Source organism: Lynx rufus, unplaced genomic scaffold (genome assembly GCF_022079265.1).
Source record: "Lynx rufus isolate CCGP_SWC_20201006 ecotype Redwood Valley unplaced genomic scaffold, mLynRuf1.p SCAF_10, whole genome shotgun sequence".
Lineage (NCBI taxonomy): Eukaryota > Metazoa > Chordata > Mammalia > Carnivora > Felidae > Lynx > Lynx rufus.
This window is the reverse complement of record NW_025814824.1, coordinates 63,713,583-63,734,052: the sequence shown is the minus strand read 5'-3', so window position 1 is coordinate 63,734,052 and position 20,470 is coordinate 63,713,583. Positions and strand designations below refer to the sequence as shown.

At 39.9% G+C, this 20,470-nt stretch overlaps 1 protein-coding gene across 2 annotated transcripts in view; it reads left to right on the top strand.

The window, feature by feature from the left end:
• The window catches only part of GRIN3A (glutamate ionotropic receptor NMDA type subunit 3A), a 294,454-nt gene that overhangs the window by 175,400 nt on the left and 98,584 nt on the right, over positions 1 to 20,470 (top strand). For both annotated transcript variants that reach the window (XM_047067179.1, XM_047067173.1), the window contains exons 4-5: positions 807 to 1,411; positions 17,623 to 18,670. In XM_047067179.1, the coding sequence (XP_046923135.1) occupies positions 807 to 1,411; positions 17,623 to 18,670 (1,653 nt within the window). The remainder of the gene's footprint in view (positions 1 to 806; positions 1,412 to 17,622; positions 18,671 to 20,470) is intronic.

Here is a 20,470-nt window from a genome sequence, read left to right as displayed (position 1 = left end):
TCTGAGATCAGGGTGCCAGTATGATCGAGTAAGGGCCCTCTTCTAGGTCACAGCCTGCCAACTTCTCACTGTGTACTCACACGTAGAAGGGGCCAATGAGCTCTCTCAAGCATCTTGGGCATTAATCTCATTCATGATGATTCTGCCCTCATGACTTCATCACTTCCTATAGGCCCCATGTCCTCACCTCCTCATACCATCACATTGAGCACTAGCATTTCAACATGACTTTGGGGGGAACACAAACATTCAGACTATAACACCATATATATTGAAAAATGCCATCCTCAGAGGCTAAAAGTTTAGGAAATGGATGTATCCATTTTCCACACCACCTTTATACAAGTGCCTGCACTGTTTTGAGATTTCCCTGCTATTCGTTTTAAAGGAAGGCAAACATAATTTCTTCTTTCTTATTATTTAAAGTAATTAAATTTCACTTGAGAGGAGAATTTAACCAATAAGTTAATAACAGCCATAGTTAGAAATGGAGTACATGAAGGGGACAAACTATAAGGAGGTAGGCAAGCCTGATAAAAATGTAAGACCGGTTGCATCAGCCCTGACATTTACATCAGAAATCATTTACCCTCTGGTACCCTTAGCAAGGAAATCAGTTGTCAGGAATCAATAATTCCATTAGATGGGAAACATAATTTTCCAGATGATGGGAATTTTATCCCAGAAGCATTTGAATATCTCAGGGAAAAATAAAGGATTAAGCCTCTTAAGAAAGCAAACGTACCCTATGTTATCATCTTTGGCCAATGCTTTCTAATTCTTCTTTTTCATATCTTTAAATACAGAATCCCCTTCACCTACAGCTGAGTTTAGAAAATTCATTAAGTTCTGACGCTGATGTCACTGTCTCAGTCCTGACCATGAACAACTGGTACAATTTTAGCTTGTTGCTGTGCCAGGAAGACTGGAACATCACCGACTTCCTCATCCTTACCCAGAATAATTCCAAGTTCCACCTCGGGTCTATCATCAACATCACCACCAACCTCTCCTCCACCGAGGACCTCTTGAGCTTCCTGCAGGTCCAGCTTGAGAGTGTTAAGAACACCACGCCCACAATGGTGATGTTTGGCTGTGACATGGAAAGTATCCGACGGATTTTTGAAATTACCACCCAGTTTGGAGTAATTCCCCCTGTGCTTCGTTGGGTGCTAGGGGATTCTCAAAACGTCGAGGAACTGAGGACAGAAGGTCTGCCCCTAGGGCTCATTGCTCATGGAAAAACAACACAGTCCATCTTTGAGTACTATGTACAAGATGCCATGGAGCTGGTCGCAAGAGCTGTAGCCACAGCCACCATGATCCAGCCAGAACTTGCTCTTATTCCCAGCACGATGAACTGCATGGATGTGGAAACTGCAAATCTCACTTCAGGACAATATTTATCAAGGTAGGATGCGAGGCCTGTGTTATATTCCCATTCATAGGGTTTTGACAAGAAGCAGAATTTCCCTATCTATCTGCTTTGTAGAAATCTTGATTTTGAGTAGCTTTAAACTCTAGTAATATTTCTGAGTGGCTTTCTGGTTACATAGGCTAGTATCCCATGATCTGTCATCTGAAATTTGATCTGAAGATTTGAAAGCACATGGTGTACAATAGGGAACACACAGTCCTGCTTTTAAACCCTGGCTTAGTTGCTTACTAGCTATTTGTTCTTGGCAAGTTATTTTAAAACTCTGACCCTCAGTTTTCTAATTAATAAGCTAGGATTATATTGAATAGCTTGACCTATGATCATTAAGATATGAAACTATATATGAAAAGTACCTACCACTGCTCGGCTCATAGCAGAAACACAACAAATGTTTCTGTCCCTGCCCACTCTTTCTCATATCAACAGACTTGGACAAATCTCTCTGAATCTATACAGAGAAAAAAATTAGTCAAGCAGGAAATGGATTTTTCATATTCCTCCCAGGCTGTGATGCTTAAGGCAATATAGAGTAGTAGTTAAAGACATGGACCCTGGAGCCAGACTCTCTGAGCTTGAAATTTGGCTCTGCCACTTACTGTTTGTGTGACTTGGTCAGGTTACTTAACTTCTCTGAGGCTTAGTTTCCTATGTCTTATATCCATTTATGTAAAATGGGCATAACAATAGATCCTACTATCCATGGGTTCCTTGTGATAGATAGATAGATAGATAGATAGAGTCAGCACTAGGGTTCCACAAGGGTTTTATTTAAATACATACATGCACGCGCACACCACACACACACACACACACACACACACACACACACACACATTCTTTTTAATTAGGTACCTTTCTTCTCCAGTTTCTCAATCTGGTTCCAAGATAGAATGAAAAAGTCCGTTTAATTTAAAGAATAACCCATCATTTGGAACTGGTTTTCATGATACTTGGGGAAAGGAGAATATACTTAGAAGATATTTTATAGGGACCTAGATTTTTTTTCCTGAAACGGACCACCTGTGATCAGAGAGACCAAATCAGAATTTTTGGCTATTTTGGAGGTGAGGTCTTAGCTCTAGGCTGGTCCCATTTTTAAAGTTTATTTACTTTTAGTAATGTCAACACCCAATGTGGGGCTTGAACTCACGACCCTGAGATCAAGAGTCGCATGCTCTTCTGACTGAGCAGGCAGACCTTGGAACAAGGACATCTTACTATATTGAGAAACAAAAGACCATTGTATAGTGAATTGCCTTTTAAGAAGACATGACTGTGTGATAAGGTGTGAGGAGGTCGTAAGCATTTTACACTGAATCCTATATATATGGACTGAGCACCTATTATGTACAAGGCAACATGCCAAATGCCATGTATTGGCAGTTTACCCACAGCCTATACACTCCCTAAAGAATGTTGTTAAAACAATAAAATAATTCAAAAGTCATTTATTAGGAATCTGCTGATGATAAAATTAGATATTCTGTCATCACCTGAACTTTCTATTTTCCCCATGTTGTATTTTAATTTCCACAAGATTAAAGTCTTTGCATATTTTATTTTGCAGCCACTATTAAGATTTAATCTACTGTTTTTGAACTAACACATAATTGAGGCCCAGGATTTTAACTGGGATAAGAAAATTCTCCTTCATAACAAAATCTAAGCAAAACCTTTATTTATAATTTTGAATAGTCATCATTTTGGAAGGATAATCATAAACAGCAGATAAGAAAAAAACCCTATGAAAACTACATTAAGTTATTTAGTGTCTTTCTGTCTCATGTACAATGGAGAGCACAAGGAAAATGATTCTGTTTGGATCTTAAAAACATTTACAAACTACAAGGAGAAATATTTGTTGACTTGGGTTGTATATACCCTAGGGGTTCATTTTATCAAGATCAAACTGGTCTTTCTGGCTCCTCAAGGTTTAATTTATATTAAAGTTATATGCCTCCTTTCACAAGGATCCCATGGCACTTTGTACATGAAATTAGATGATGGTACTTAGCCCATTCCATCATCATTATTTGTCCATGTGCCTGACTTCTGAGCTTAAGCAGAAATTCTGTTGAGACACTATTATTCAGCGTAGTTTAATGCCTAGCACATAGCAGCCACTTAATAGACATTTATTGGAACAGAAAGAAGGAAAGGAAATTTCTTATTATATTTATATCCTACATTATCTGCTGCTGTAGAAGAAAAATAGGTGCTGGTAGACAAATAAAATTTTGTCTAAATTAAAAACATGGTTTGTTTTTTTTGTTTTTTGTTTTTTGTTTTACCTTTTTGATGAAATGTGAGGGTCTTGGATAACTTTTGCCCTTGTGGCTGTTTCTACATGTTTATCCCACAAAATTTGAAAGTTTAAGAGAAGAATGTAAAGTTTGGTGCCTGGCAGCAATTCACAATGTATGAGGGTCAGTGGCAGTATTTTCACATCCATGGATGTGTTTGAGAGCGAACTCCAAGAACTTCAGGAAATAGGCCTAGGACTTCTTAGACTCCCTGAGGAGTACAGTCAAAGAGAAAGTTTCAAAGTGTTCAGGAAAGGTTCAAGAGAAGTGGGCTAATCTCTGGAAGGAGTCTTTATAATGCATAACTGAAAAGCTGCCTGAAGCCATAAAACATCTGTGGAATTTCCATCAGTCTTATTTATTTTGTTGAATACAGTCTTTTAGGGAGTTCGTTATTCTCAGTCCATAAGTCACATCTGCATATAGTAATTTTCTTAATTGTTCCTAAATTTTGTGAGGCTGACCCCACTTCTTCACGGCGTAATGAAAAGTCCCAAGGATAATGAGCCATGAATAGCGAGTGTCAGTTATGCAAGCTCTCATTTCTCACACAGCCATTTTTAGTTTGGGCTGACAGAATTGTTAGCGTTTTAAAATGTTAATGAAATCACCCAAAAACATGGACTTTTGAGCATAGGCTTTTAGACTAGAAAAAACAGTTCTCAAGACAGAGTACATAGATGTAATTACAGGTGTAAGGGATTTTATTCTTCCAGGGTCCCCACATGCCAGAGCAAATGCCCATCATAACTAAATGTAGGGGCGCCTGGTGGCTCAGTCAGCTGATTGTCTGACTCTTGATTTTTGGCTCGTGTCAAGGATCCCAGGATCATGGGATCGAGCCCCGCATCAGGCTCCTTGCTGAGTGTGGAGCCTGAACCTGCTTGAGATTCTCCCACTCTCCCTCCACCCCTCTACCCTGCTCACAGTGTGCTCGCTTTCTCTCTCTCTCTCTCTCTCTCTCTCTCGCGAATAAAATAATAATAATATGTAAATAATATGTAAATAAAAAATAATATGTAAAAAATAATAATAATATGTAGACAAAACCACTTGGGGACTAAGTTCATAGTGTAATCTTTAACAGTTTATTTGCAAGTTGTTTTATTAAATGTTAATTATTTGAGGTGATGGTATCTAGTATATTATTCAGTAATAACTTCCTAAGTGCATATGTGTCAGTGTTTTTGTGCAGCCAATAACTCTTTGTTAAACTAGGGTGAGGTAGACAGAATGAAGACATGCATCCTGCCATTTTCAAGCTGACAGCCTAGTGCATGACGTTGAAAAGTAGGGAAATGATTGTAAAACAAAAGGATACGTGATTCTTAAAAATAGAGATGTGTCCATATAGACAAAGACTGAGGGGGAAACACTGGAATCGGATCTTACGATAAACAAGTCATTTTCTGGTTTGGAACAAATTCATAAGCATAGGAAATGGCATATGTAAATGAACCAAGACCTAAAAGAGAAATTTGGTACCGTTGGAGCATACATTGAATATGAAAGGGATTCAACATGGTTGTGCAAAAGTAGTTAATTTGATAGCATGCCACACAGGGCTTTTATGCCAAGCTAAGAAGTTTGCATTTTGTATGCATACTGGATGTCACCTGAATGGCAGAACATTAGCCATAATGTATTTCCAAATTAACCAATTAACCAAACTGTAACAAATTAACCAAATAAAGTAATACAGCATAAAAACCTAGAAAGCAATGTTTTAGACCATTACAATAGCAAAATTGTTTTTATTTCTCAAAATTGGTTTTAGCCTTGCCCACCTTTACTCCTTATTGCACTGTAAACACCAGACTCTAGTGAAAGTGAGTAGTTTGACCTGCTGTTCCTAGGGTTAGGCTTTTGCCCATGCTTCTCTTTGGGCCCTGCATGCTAATGAATCTATTGTTAGAGAAAGAGCTCCCTTGGGTTAGTCTTAGCATGAACAAAGACTGTTACTGGGTCTTTAAGAATTCCAAGAGTCTAGTCACTGACAGACCCCTCATTCTCTTGGCCCAAGAAGTCCCTGACCCTTTGGCTTACTAATTATAGTCCTTCCTGATAGTTACTCTAGCTTCTAAACAGGCCATAGAATCTTGCCTTTATTCTTTGAACAGCTTCTGCAGGTCAGTTCTCTATCAGGTAGCCATGATTAATTCATTTGTACATTCAAAAACATTTGTTGTGAATATCAGGCGAGGCCCTTGGCTAATGCTGAAGACATAAAGAGTAGAAAACCGGGACCTTGATCTCAGGAAGCTTACAACCCCCCTTCTGTTCTCTCACTAAGAGAGGATATGCTCCTCTAATTATCCGTATTTTTTGTTAAGTTTGTTCATTTATTTTTGAGAGAAACAGAGAGTGCACTAGCAGGGGAGGGACAGAGAGAGAGGGAGAGAGAATCCCAAGCAGGCTCTGCACTGTCAGCACACAGCCCGACACAGGCCTCGATCCCACGAACTGTGAGATCCTGACCTGAGCCAAAATCAATAGTCGGATGCTGAATCAACTGAGCCATCCAGGTCCCCCCCCCCCCCCCCGCCATGTATTTTTTAATCCACTTTCTTTGACTGAGCTGTTTATCATTCGTGAGATAACACCCATTCTACTAGTGATTATTCTCTTGTATTAGCTGGCATTGTTAGGCCCTCTCTTCATTTGTCCTTGAAGAATGGTCCAGCATGCTAGAGACTCGTCCAAGCTGTGTTCATCTTTATACTTGCATAGTCAAGCAATACCAAGACAATACCAAGATTCACTAGGCTTTCATTAATAACAAATGTTGCTTTACTTATTGATTCTGCACATATTGTGTACAGCCTACTATGTGCCAGGTATTGTGAGGCACTAGGAAACTTCAGAAAAAAAAGGCTAAAACAATCTCTATTAAAAAATCCCAAGATATAAATTGATGGGCCCCATTTTACTCCTGGATGTTAAAAGAAGTCCAGAAGAACTTGAGGCTGCAGGATAGAATTCTAATTTTGAATATTCTTACCCATGTTTACAATAATTTTCTGGCACCATGACCCTAGCGAAGTTATTTAATCTTTGGAAACTTTAATTTCCATAACAATAAGGATTCCCACCTTGAAAAGTCAAGTGGTATACCTAGGGTCATTCAGCTAGTACTTTATAAGGGAAGGTTTAAACCAGTTCATCTAAATCCAAATTCTCAATTCAGAATTGATATAAACCTTCCTTAATTGGGGTTCCATTACTTTGTAATTCATATTCTTTCAGTCAAAAGCTACATAAATCAGGAGGCATGACTACTCTTGTATAAGCATTCTTGTCCGAAGGACCCTACTGAGCCAAACTAGTTAGCCTGTATGTTTCAGTTGTACTTAGAGAAGATGCAGTTGCATTCAGCATAGGAGCCAGGGGTTGGATGCTGGTAACTCTGGTTCCTTGTATCTTCAAGCAGAATCCATTGCTGTGTGGTGACCTAGTGTGTCCAACTGTTACTCCTAAGTTAGCCCTGTCTGCTAGGGCATCCAAGGTGTCAGTACTTCTAGAAAGCACATGCCTTGGTGTCATGAATCTTAGGGACCTACGCTTAAGGTCTGTGTTTCCAGATGTTTCCAGTAGGAACCCCTGCCACTGAACTAACTTCACTGAAATCCTTTGAACTTGCTGCTCTCTCTGTGTCACTTAAATCATGCCAAGAGCTGAGTCTGAAATTTTCACTAAGTCATGGAAGCCTCAAAGAAGGAACATTAGAAAAGAGGTATTCCCTCAGGACCCTATTTTGATAAAAACAACTCAAATTTGCTTAGTCCAGCATCCAGCAAGTTTTAAACTATGGAATTTTTCCAAATGAGGAAAGCTTCCAAGCTTTTATTTGCCAAAGAGGATATTGTGCTCTTTGTTGACTTTTTCCTTTGTATGCATCTACTATAAAATTTGGAAATATGTCAAGAAGAGGTATGAAAGTATAGAGGGCAATACTGCAGCTCCACTCTGAATTCCAGATCTATCTCTCAGGCCACTTCAGCCTCCAAATCTTCAATCTCTGGATGGATGAATGACTGGTAAATACTGCATGATGTGCCAATGCCAGGGCTATGCTATTACTGAAGGGATATCAGCACCTGGGTTAGTGCTGGAGCCAGATCCGGAGAGCTAGAATGAATTCATTTGGGGTATTACACAAAGCAACCAGGAGCAATCCAAGGGCTGGGCACAGACCACAATTGTGGAGAAGAGTCAAGGTCCATACCAAAATGCAGAAGGAAAGGAAAACAGCTTAAGAGGATGGAACAGCTCTAACACAAATGTGAGAGAAAAACACAGAAAGCAAAAGGCGCCAGCCTGTCGCTTGTGGCTCACGAAAGCAAGAAAAGGGAGAGTTATATCCATGTGTCTGACTTTTTGAGGTGTACTATTCACACCAATAGTAACACAGCCCAGAATGTATATTAACACAATCACATAGGTTACTATTTTCCTCCTCTTGGGAAAAAAGCCAAGAAGGACAGGAACTGTCCTTCCACTCTGCAGTTTCACTTGTAAGTAACTGAGTTTTGCTGATGTTGGCAAAGCATAGACCCACATGATTCATGTTGGTACATATGTATATTTAATATGTTATTAAATTCCTGTTGCTCTTGTCCCTTAACTGATAGAAATTTATTTTAAAAGGTGAGCTTTGTAAGTTGATGTGATCAATGATTAAAATATGTGGGGCCCTCTGTTCAAAGGAAATTTAGCAATTTCTAATTCCTTTTAAATTCCTTATCCTCAGAGAGGTTTCCCATTGAACCAATTTCTATTTTTGATACTGTCCATCATTCGGGGGAAAATGTATTAGAATTTTAATTCTTTGAACAATTTGTAAATTGCAGATACAAATACTTCCTGGCTGGCTGAGCCCTATTCTTTTGGCAAAGTGATGAAGAGCTCTCATGTCCGATCCGAGCAGAAGACATGGGTCTAATTGCATTTACCCCACAAACATTACTAAGCAGTAACTCTGGCCAGGCAGATTCAAAGATGACTCAGTACTCTGGGTGCTTAGATGAACACTGAAGTCTCTTTCAACTTGACAGCCTGCAGTGTTAGGAAGCAGAGCAGTAGGAAGAAAGGATTTACTTATTCCTACCAGTCACTCTGTGGAAGAGACTGCTTTCTGGAATGCGGAGAATGTCAAAATCTACACCCTCACAGGCTTAGGGTTAGAAAAGTCAAAGATGGAGGTAATCATCTGCCAAATACTTGCACTTTAGGACCACTAAGAAGGATTAGAAAGAACAGTTAAGGCATCTTTCACATACAGCTCAAGAAATTGTCTACATTTAATGTTTAATTTGGAGTGCTGTCCCATGCACGGAGAACAAAATGAAAGCAATGTCCTTTGATAGAATTGTACCTTGGGTAACTCTGTGGCTAAGGTGACAAATTCATGTCATCAGGCAAGGGTCTGCTGCAATGAAAGAGGCCACAATGTGAAAGCTTAACTAATAATAGCTGGCCATACAAATAGGAAACGGGTCTCCGGCGTTATTGAAAAAAATGGGGATGGGGGGAGGGGTGGCTAGATGGTAAAAGAAACATTGAAAATAATAAAGGGAAGTAAATAGATGGATTTCAGAGGGAATGGGAGGGGGCCTAGAGTGGCAACAACAGCAACAACAAAATAGTAATTAACTGTTACTGTTAACTCGGTGATTAACCGAGGATGGTCAAGAGCTCATTGAACATAAGATCTCCTTTTAACATGACAAAATATTGACGATTCTGTTATACAAAGTCCACCGACAGGAAGAGAGGGAAAGAGAGAAAGAAGAGAAAATTCAGAAAAAAAAAAGAGAAAGGGGCGTTTGGGTGGCTCAGTCGGTTGAGCGTCCGACTTTGGCTCAGGTCATGATCTCACAGCTTGTGAGTTTAAGCCCCGCATCAGGCTCTGTGCTGACAGCTCGGAGCCTGGAGCCTGCTTTGGATTCTATGCATCCCTCTCTCTCTGCCCCAACCCACTCACATTCTGCCTCTGTCTCTCTCAAAAATAAATAAACATTAAAAAAAATATTTTTTAAATAATAAGAGAACGAAAAGAAATAATGAGATAACCATGGATTAACCCACGTGCCAGAAACTAAGAAACATGGAGGAAGGGGAAACCATCTAGAGCCTGGGGAAGAGACATAAAATGAGGATAATTTAGAGAATAAGGAGGAATAGAAAAAAGTCTTGAAGGATTATGAAAAATCACACACATGGATTAAAATAGAAACATCAAATATAAATAGCTAATAATTCAGACAACTGGATCTCTATAGTGGTTGTAAAAGATCAGAACTGGGTGTAAATTCTCTAAAAGACATAAGACTATCCAAAGAAAGAATAGTTTGGGGCCCTCCAATGATAAAGAACAGGGGAAAAAAAACTGTGAGTACGAATTTGTGACAAATGTCAAAGTCTGGAACTTTGGAGGATGTGAGTTTTGATTGGCAGTTAACATGATTGTAGATAATGAGTCACATGGAGAAAAGATGGGATTTCTGAACATTAGTAGATCTTTTCCCAACTCTCCTTTTTTCCCCCACCCCCAGTAAAAGAAGAACAGAAACTTTAAGAATATTCATTTGTGGGGCACCTGGGTGGCTCAGTTGTTAAGCCTCCAACTTCAGCTGAGGTCATGATCTCACAGTTTGTGAGTTCAAGCCCCACATCAGGTTCTGTGCTGTCAGCATGGAGCCCGCTTTGGATCCTCTGTCCTCCCCCACTTTCTCTGCTCCTCCCCGCTCTTGTGCGCGCTCTCTCTCAAAAATAAATAAATATAAAAAGAAATATTCCCTTCTTTCATACGCAAAGGGCTTTATTGAGCTTCTGGTGTAGTCAATAGCTCTGGAGCTAAATTAAAAGTGACCACAAAATAAATATTTAGATTCACTGCATAGGAACAAGTCAACCTGACAAGAATTAGGTGGTGTTGGTGGGAGGGAAGTTGGAGAGAATATCACCAACAGTAATACAGGCAAAGGCAAAAAGTCAAAATGAAATTCTCACAGGCTAAAAAATGTTATGAAGCTTTGTGGAGGATGAACAAATCTCTCATTCCTCAGGGGTGGAATATTAAATATGATGAGATGATCATGGAAAAAGAGATTCAGCTCAATTTTCAAGACATACGAGAATGAGGATACAGATTTTTTTAATGATACAAAGAAAGTTCCCAAAGGGAAAAATAAATTTTATGGCTCTACAGAGCAAAATAGATTTCCTCATATACAAATAAGATTAATGGAAGGTGGCAATGGTGGGGAGGAACAAAGATAAGAGGACAATTTAAAAAGAAATAAAAAACAGGGGTGCCTGGGTGGCTCAATCGGTTAAGCATCCAACTTCGGCTCAAGTCACGATCTTGCGGTCTGAGTTCGAGCCCCACATCAGGCTCTGTGCTGACAGCTCAGAGCCTGGAGCCTGCTTCAGATTCTGTGTCTCCCTCTCTCTTCCCCCCCACCCCCCCTCCACTCACACTCTGTCTCTCTCTCCTTCAAAAATAAATAAACATTTTTTTCAAATTTAAAAAAGAAATACAAAACAAAGGAGGGCAGTAGATATACAAAGATAAGTTGAGTGAAGAAAAGATCAAAGTAGAAATAAACATATGACCTATAAACAACTGGGCCAAGGAAGAAGACACAGGAGGAGGAAGATGTATTTAAACAATGGTTTGGTTCCTATGGGGTGAAAATGAAGACTGGAAACAATGGGGTTATTCCAGGACTAGTTCAAAAGCAAGAAAAGATCCAGATTTATGATAAATATAAAAACATATTACTGGTAAAACTACATGCTATGAATGAGAAGTCAGGGGGCAGCAGATCTTAAAATCTATAAGAACATGACATTATTTTTGGTGAGAGATTTTTCTTTAACTTTGGTAAATTTTAGAACAACTTTTTAAAAAGTAAAAATAGTACGTGAATAATGTAATTAGATAAACACTGCAGTTAACATTCTGTTATTAAGGAATGTGGAAGCATTTGACACACTTGATCACTGCCCCTCCTTGAAACATCTTTTTTACTTGGCTTCAAGCACCCAAAACAGCCTGCTCTTCTCTTATTTCTCTGGTTACTTCTCAGTTCCCTTTGCTAGTCCTTCCTCAACGGCACCACCTTCGAGTGTTAGAGAGCCCCAGATTTACTCCTTGGACTTCTCATCTGCAAAAATATCGTGTCCAGAGGGAAGGCTTCCAATTTTGTAGCTCCAGTCCCACCTCATTCCTGAGCTCCACACCATCTCTAACCACCTACCTGACATCTACACTTCAATTTCTGTAAGTTATCTCTAACTTAACCTAAGAAAACTGAACTGGTGATTCTCACCTACCTCAAACCTGGTTCTTCTGACAGTTTTCTCTCAGTGGAAACTCCAGGCCTCCACTTGTTTGGGGCAAAAACTTTGGTGTCATCCTTTCCTCTCCTTTTCCTAGCAACCATATCTGAGCCATCAGCAAATCCTGTCATTCCTTCCCCCCCCCTTCAAAAATCTGACTAATTCTTCACACCTTCACTGCTACCACCTCCGGCTAAGCCATCATCACCTTTTGTATGGGTGTTGGAAACAGCCCCTTAACTGGTCCTTCTGCTGCTGCTCTTGTCTTTTTTCAGTTCTTTGTCAACACAGCACTGTGGTGATCCTGTTAAAATGGAAGTCATGTCAAATTGCTTCTCAGCTCAAAACCCACCACTGGCTTTCCGTCTCAGGCAGAGAAGAAACAAAGTCCTTACAGTGACCCACAACATGTGTTTTCCCCAGCTCTCACTACCCATAAATTTTCTCTGACTTTGTCTTAAACTTTCATGCCCCCTCACTCCCCTCTGTTCCTCACACATCAGATACGACCCCACTTCAAGAAAGCTGAACCTGATGCTCGCTCTACAGGGAATGCTCTACCCGGATCTCCTCCTCCCGGTTAGCTCCTTCCCTTTCTTTACTCTTTACTTCTTTACTCAAATACTTCTTTCTCTGAGAGGACTTTGTTGGCCTGTCTCATTTAAAATTTCACCCCACTATGGCCGCCCCAGGCACATCTTCTCTCCTTACTCTGCTTTATTTTTCCTCCTTTGCCCTTAGCAGCTCTAATATCCCATACACAGTACCTACTTATCACATTTATTCTGTCTCTTTCAGTAGACTATAAGCTACATAGATTTGCATCTGTTTTGCTCACTACTATATTCCCTACCTAGCACCTAGCACAGTGCCTGGCACATAGTACTGTTGAATGAATCAATGAGTGAATGGGGGACGTGTTGTTTTTAGTATCTTTGTTCATTTGTTTTCATGAATAAGAAAATCCTTTAATTAGCATGTCAAGTCTTGTGTGCAAATGTGGCTTCTAAAATGTATCTTAAATGTAGTTGACACTGATCTTGCTTACACCGTGAACTGTCTCAAAAACAGTTTTTACATAATTTGCAAAGTACACATTTTATCTCGGTTCCTGTACAACTCAACACATATTCTTAATTAGTGAGATAATTGGGAGCTTTTACTAAAGTGATAAGTTACCTCAATGCAAATTAACTAATGAGCTTCATTCTTTCAAGCAGAGTGGTATCTTGGGAGGTGTACTGATAAAAAAACATGGATACCTGACTGCTTTGTTAAACAGCCCACACGAAAGGCATGGTGCTAAACTAGGTTCTTACTCAGAGTGAGATCCAAGCCCTTACCATACATGACAAAGCTATTGTAATATTCTTCTAAGTGGTCTCCTGGTCACCATCTCTTCCTTTCTATATGCACAGTGTACCTGTCTCTAGATCAATATTAACAATGCAGACCTCTGGTTATATCCATTACTCTGCTCAGAAGTCTTCACGGGTCCCCTTTTCCTATTAAATAAAATCCAATCTCATAAAATGGACATGGAAAACCTCTGCAGTCTAGTTGCAATCTGCTTTTCCTACATTATTTTCTCATATTTTTCTACCCTGGTCTCTAATTCGATTGTTCTGCCTTCTACCCCTTGTTATATTTTCCACCTCCCTACCTTTCCTCAGAACATTCTGGAAGCCGGAAGTTTTATTTAGAATTCATTTCTAGGCTAGAGCAGTAGTGTGATCAACACAGAGGGTGGTGGTATTATTGGTCCCTGTGACTCAGGCTCTAAATTTCTGTTGAAAGAATTTAAGATCACATTTCTCTTTTTTAATACCCACATTGCTATATGGGCTTACACTGAGCTGATATTCAGCTAAGTACTCCAGGACTTATATATGTGACCTTCCATCAAACTGAGTTTCACACATTCTTGGTGTGGTTTGTGTGCTAAATGCAACGCTATACATTTGGTGCCTTAAAATCACTACTTTTCTTTTTGAAGAATATATATCTCCTGCCTCTGCCAATTTTTCTCCACTTACACTGCTATTACCTTAGCTTTTGCCACCTTAAGCCCCTTATGAAGCTAGCAGAGAGAGAAGCAAGAGAAAGAGGGAAGGAGCATTATTCCCACGTAATGAAAGTGTGCTCAGCCCCCTCCTTCTTACAGATCATTGCCTATATAGCTGACTGGGAAAAAAACAACTTTTTAAAATCAAATCTGATGGTCATGCCCTTCCCCAGATAAAATCTCTGCAATGGCTCCCCATTACCTTCATCATAACCTCAGACCTTTTGAAATTCATTTCCCACCTTCATCTCCAGCCTTATTTCACACCACTTATCATCACGCAGCTTGCACTCTGTGGCTTTTGCACCCACATCTCCCTGAGTGAATAGCATCAGTCCCCAGCTTCTCTTCCTGGCTAACTATTCATTCTTACAGACTCAACTCTGGCACCTCCTCCTCTAAGATTTCCTATCATCTCTACAGTAGAATGTGCAAGTGCCTTTGCTCTCTGTTCCAATGGCACCCAGATTTACCTCTAACATGACACTCATTATACTGGTTGAGCATTGCCTGTTTGCTTTTCTTTCTCCCCATCAGTAGACTTTAAGGTCCTTGAGAATGAGTGTGCCTTTCATCTCTGTAACTCTAATGTTAAGAACAGTGCTTTTATCAGTTTCTCTTGCCAATAAAGTTATTCCCGATTTTTCTTTTTCTTGTTCATCCAAGAAGAATGTAGGGCAGAATAAAAAGGAACACGATAGAAACTGATTTAAGCAAGAGTGAGATTTCACCCTTTTAATTTTTTTAACGAGTATAGGGAGGCACTGAAACTTTGCTACACACTCTTATTACATTACAAAGAATACATAGTGAGGGTGACTATAACTAAAAGCTATTAGTGAGATTATTTTAATTTGCCTTCTCCATTAAACGGAAATAAAATAGACAGATGATCTGTAAATGGGGATTCTCTGAGACCCAATTTCTTGGTGTCAATTGCATAATGAAGCAGGCACTGGGTTTTCTGGCCTGGGAAAATTGAAGACATTTAGATGCAGATTGATTAGTCTTTCTGTGAGAAATGAATGCCTCGGAGACAACTGAGCATTGCCCTTCAGTTACGGCCATATTGAATGTGACTTAACATATTGATGAAACATACTTTTTACTGGAACAAGAGAGTTACATAATCTCTGAAAGATTTCTTTTCGGAGATGATTTAAGTATGTATTTTTTCAGTGGCAGTCCTTCAAGGGTCCATCCAGCTAAAAATCTATACTCATTAAGCCCCAGAGATTCTTAAAATAGTAAAGGGCGTCTCCTACAACTCCAGATTTACTTTCCTGATCAACAAATTGACCAGATGAAATTAACCTATTTACTACAAACCATTTTGTTCCCTAGGCTGTCAGCGTGTATGTGTGTGCGCACGTTTGTGTGTGTGTGTGTGTGTGTGTGTGTGTGTGTGTGTGTGTGAACACAGCTAATAGTAGATTCCTCATTAAAAACACAATTGTAGTCACCCTTTATAGTACCTAGGTAATTATCGATTGATTGATTTGTATATTTTAATGATTTGGTTCCTACTTGTCTAAAGAAACATAAAACTATGTTAAAATCTAAGATAACTGAGGGGCGCCTGGGTGGCGCAGTCGGTTAAGCGTCCGACTTCAGACTTCAGCCAGGTCACGATCTCGGGGTCCGTGAGTTTGAGCCCCGCGTCAGGCTCTGGGCTGATGGCTCAGAGCCTGGAGCCTGTTTCCGATTCTGTGTCTCCCTCTCTCTCTGCCCCTCCCCCGTTCATGCTCTGTCTCTCTCTGTCCCAAAAATAAATAAACGTTGAAAAAAAATTAAAAAAAAAATCTAAGATAACTGAGACTTCATTACTTGTTGCAAAATAGAATTTATTCTAACTGGTAGAGTCCCACCAGGGAGTGCTAACATGAATAATTAACCATTACATGCAGTCTACCAAAATGAGCAGTTTCATTGCATTTAGTGATAGTAGCAATCTTCAAATGTGATTTACATTTATATCTCTAATGAAAATTAGTACATTCTTCACACTTTCTGATTTTTCTATGCCCCTTCTGTGGCAGCATAACTTCTTAATACTTGTGTATGCATTTGTCAATTACTGAGTAATGCTGGTGGCAGGTAATGGATGAATGTGTTTTGCCGAGAACCTAGACTTGTATCCGCTGATTCCTCAAAAAAACCTCTATGTTATATTCCACGTTTCATTGTAATTCCTTTTAGTTTAACATAGGTCTTGGGTAACCTCTATGAGTTTCTCATAATGCAGTACTTTGTGTCTCCAACAAGAGAAATCCTATTAGATGATAGGGAAGAGTGACCTGGGGACAGCCTTGATTGAAACAACTTGAATGACATTAAATAATAGCTACCATATCCAAAACATTCGCCCTGTGTAAAAAGGTGTGGTATATATTTTACATGCATTATTTCCAACTCTTGTAGTGGAGGAAGTACTATTTTCCCCATTTTGCTGAAGACAAAACTGAATCTTAAGAGTTTAGTAAATTGGTCTCCAAGGACGATGCTAGAAGGTGGCTGGACCAAAATTCAAACAGAGATTATGTGTCTGACGTTAAAGTCTAGGCTTTTCTTCTGTCACAGGCCATAATTAAGAGTACAAAAGTGCCCAAGCTTGTATGTTACCTTGTAGTGCCTTATCTTCCCAGACTCTGACCAAGCATTTTCCTGTCTTGCCCATATCAGAACATACTTGACAGTGTCTGGTTTCAGGGTTAGGAATCAGGATATCATTCACTTGGTAATTTTCCTTTCTTTGACTTGGGCAGAGAAGCTCTCTCCAGAGCCAGAGCCAATTGTTTTTCTCTAATGATTTAGAGGGAGGGCAGCCTGAGGCTATCCTGAGATCTGCAAGTCTATTTATCATCTTTCACTTTGTTCCATGGATGATATCCAACATGCCTGCTGCTTTGACTGGCCTCATGGGGACAAATGTGTTCCACTCTGAAAAGAGAAGTATTGAAAGTAAAATTTGGCTGTTTTCTGGAATTACGGATGCAATTTTTAAGTAATTATAAAAGTATAAGCATACTTATTAAAACTTATTCCCTGCACCAAAAAAAACTTTGGTGAGCTGATTTCATTGCAACAGAATATAGTGAAGAGTAGAAACGAAACATGTTAAAGATGCTGAGAACCTCCATAACTTAGAAAGTTGTAAGAATATAGAATAAACAGTTTACAATGGGAAAAAATTAACACATCCCTTAACTGAGAAAAGGTATCTGGAGTAAGACCAAGAGCCAAGCACCTAACCCAGATGTTAGAACCTGAGGGTGAGATCTCATTTGCTCAGTGAAATAGGACTCTTTTCTTAGAAGTAGTCCAATTTATTAATTCCAGAAGTTACAGGCAATGCCTTTAAAAAATTTAGAGTTTCTTTTTATTAAGATAGGGAAGCAAAGATGAGCACTGTTTCCTGTCTTTGGCCTCACCTCTCTTCCTTACTTTTTGCCTTTGCTCCTCTTTGCCAGGTTTCTAGCTAACACCACTTTCAGAGGCCTCAGTGGTTCCATCCGAGTAAAAGGTTCCACTATCATCAGCTCAGAAAACAACTTTTTCATCTGGAATCTGCAACATGACCCCATGGGAAAGCCAATGTGGACCCGCCTGGGCCGATGGCAAGGGGGGAAGATTGTCATGGACTATGGAATATGGCCAGAGCAGGCCCAGAGGCACAAAACCCACTTCCAACATCCAAGTAAACTACACCTGAGAGTGGTTACCCTGATCGAGCATCCATTTGTCTTCACGCGGGAGGTAGATGATGAAGGCTTGTGTCCTGCTGGCCAACTCTGTCTAAACCCCTTGACTAATGACTCTTCTGTATTGGACGGCCTTTTTAGCAGCCTCCATAGCAGTAATGATACAGTGCCCATCAAATTCAAGAAGTGCTGCTATGGATATTGCATTGATCTGCTGGAAAAGCTAGCAGAAGACATGAACTTTGACTTTGACCTCTATATTGTTGGGGATGGCAAGTATGGAGCCTGGAAAAATGGGCACTGGACTGGGCTGGTGGGTGATCTTCTGAGTGGGTCAGCCCACCTGGCAGTCACTTCCTTCAGCATCAATACTGCACGAAGCCAGGTGATCGATTTTACCAGCCCTTTCTTTTCCACCAGCTTGGGCATCTTAGTGAGGACCCGAGACACAGCGGCTCCCATTGGAGCCTTCATGTGGCCACTCCACTGGACAATGTGGCTGGGGATTTTTGTGGCTCTGCACATCACTGCCATCTTCCTCACTCTGTATGAATGGAAGAGCCCCTTTGGTATGACTCCCAAGGGGCGAAATAGAAGTAAAGTCTTCTCCTTCTCTTCAGCCTTGAATGTCTGTTATGCCCTCTTGTTTGGTAGAACAGCAGCCATCAAACCCCCCAAATGCTGGACTGGCAGGTTTCTAATGAACCTTTGGGCCATTTTCTGTATGTTTTGCCTCTCTACATACACGGCGAACTTGGCTGCTGTCATGGTAGGCGAGAAGATCTATGAAGAGCTTTCTGGAATACATGATCCTAAGGTAATACTCCTTTTTACTCTAGCTTTCTTTATCACCCATTATAACTCCATATATTGTGTCTTAAGCTGTGGTATGTCTGTGTTCTTTCATCTAACACAAGAATATTCTCTCAGCCATCTATAGAGACTAAGAACTAAATTAAATATTTTATTGTTTTATTGAATGAGACAAAAAAAGTGAGGGGGTTCTGGGGTGTTTGTGCTAGAGAAGGTCTTTTTGTAAGAGCGTCTATTAGTAAGTTTCTCTTGTGTTATTTGTGTATCTGACAGAATGTCCATCAAAGAATAGACTTACAAAGTATTTTTACCCAACGCAGACTGCAAAAACTGATTTATTACTTCTCTTGGGAATTAATGAAAATAAATAGTAGGATCTGTGTTTTAAATTGTAAAGAAGAGTTAGAATTAAAGAGAGTTAAAATTAAAGAACTAACATTTAGTCAGACACAACAGAACTCAATGGGCATAGAATAAGGAGTACTAAACTAACTGAAGTGGCAAGATTAGTTATGAACAGGGTGTCTTTACACAATACGGAAAGCTGTACAGCTGGCCAACTTGGCTGAGGGGATGATGCCAACAGTCACATTATAATGTCCAAGGTTATTCAAAGAAGTGTATCTATTCTAGGCTGCCTTTGATATCCTAGATATCTACCTGACCCTAAGAGTTGAAGGGAGGAGATGGATGGAGTTCAGGCAAATAGGTAAAGCAGTGGTGATACTCAAGGAGAGCCATATTTGTGTTCTCTCTGGATTAAAACAGGACCTTCCAGTGACTAGGAGTATGGAGAACCTAGTCCAACCTGACTCGTAGTGAGGAGGTGGTTGTCAGGGTTCAAGGGAATTGGAGTAAGACCCAAGGGAGCACTACAGTCCTGACAGAGAACAGAATTCAGATCCAGGACAAGAGTGTTCCAATGTGCACGACCCACCTAGGAGAGAGATTAGAGAAAGTTGTAATTCAGTGGGCGTTCCTGGGATGCACTGTGTTTAAAACAACTTGAGCTCAGCTGAGCATTTCAAATTGGGAAATACTGATGCCTTTTCAAATACTCCTTTCACACCAAGTCTCAAGGTATTGAACCTTTACTATAAATTTATATTAAACATTTTTTTTTAGTTTTTTTAGTGTTTTATTTATTTTTGAGGGAGAGTTGGAGTGTGAGTGGGGCAGGGGCAGAGAGAGATGGAGACACAGAATCCAAAGCAGGCTATGGGCAGGGAGAAGGGCACTTGTTGGGATGAGCACCGGGTGTTGTAGGGAAACCAATTTGACAATAAATTATATTTAAAAAATAAAAAATAAAATCAGAGAGAAATTAAAAAAACAAGAAAAACAAAGCAGGCTCCAGGATAAGCTGTCAGCACAGAGCCCAACGCAGGGCTCAAACTCGTGAACCGTGAGATCATGACCTGAGCCAAATCAGATGCTTAAGCGACTGAGCCACCCAGGCGCCCCTCCATTAAACATTTAAAATTAATTTCATAGATCACCAACATATAAGACATTTGTAACTGTCTTTATCAAATGATGGAGTGGCCCAGAGGGCTGGTGGCAGCTTTAGAGAATTCTCATAAATGGTTTGTACTAAGATATATGATCTGTTCTGCAAACAAATGTACATGAGAAACTTGACCCATACACTGCAAACCTCCTGGTAAGTGACATGAACCTCATGAGAAGGTTCAACAAACAATGGCTTACTGATTAGGCAAGGAACTGCATTGCCTTTTAATTCACACTCAGGGTTTTAGGTTAGGAGCTGGAATTTAGTGAACACCAATAAGTCTGTAGCATA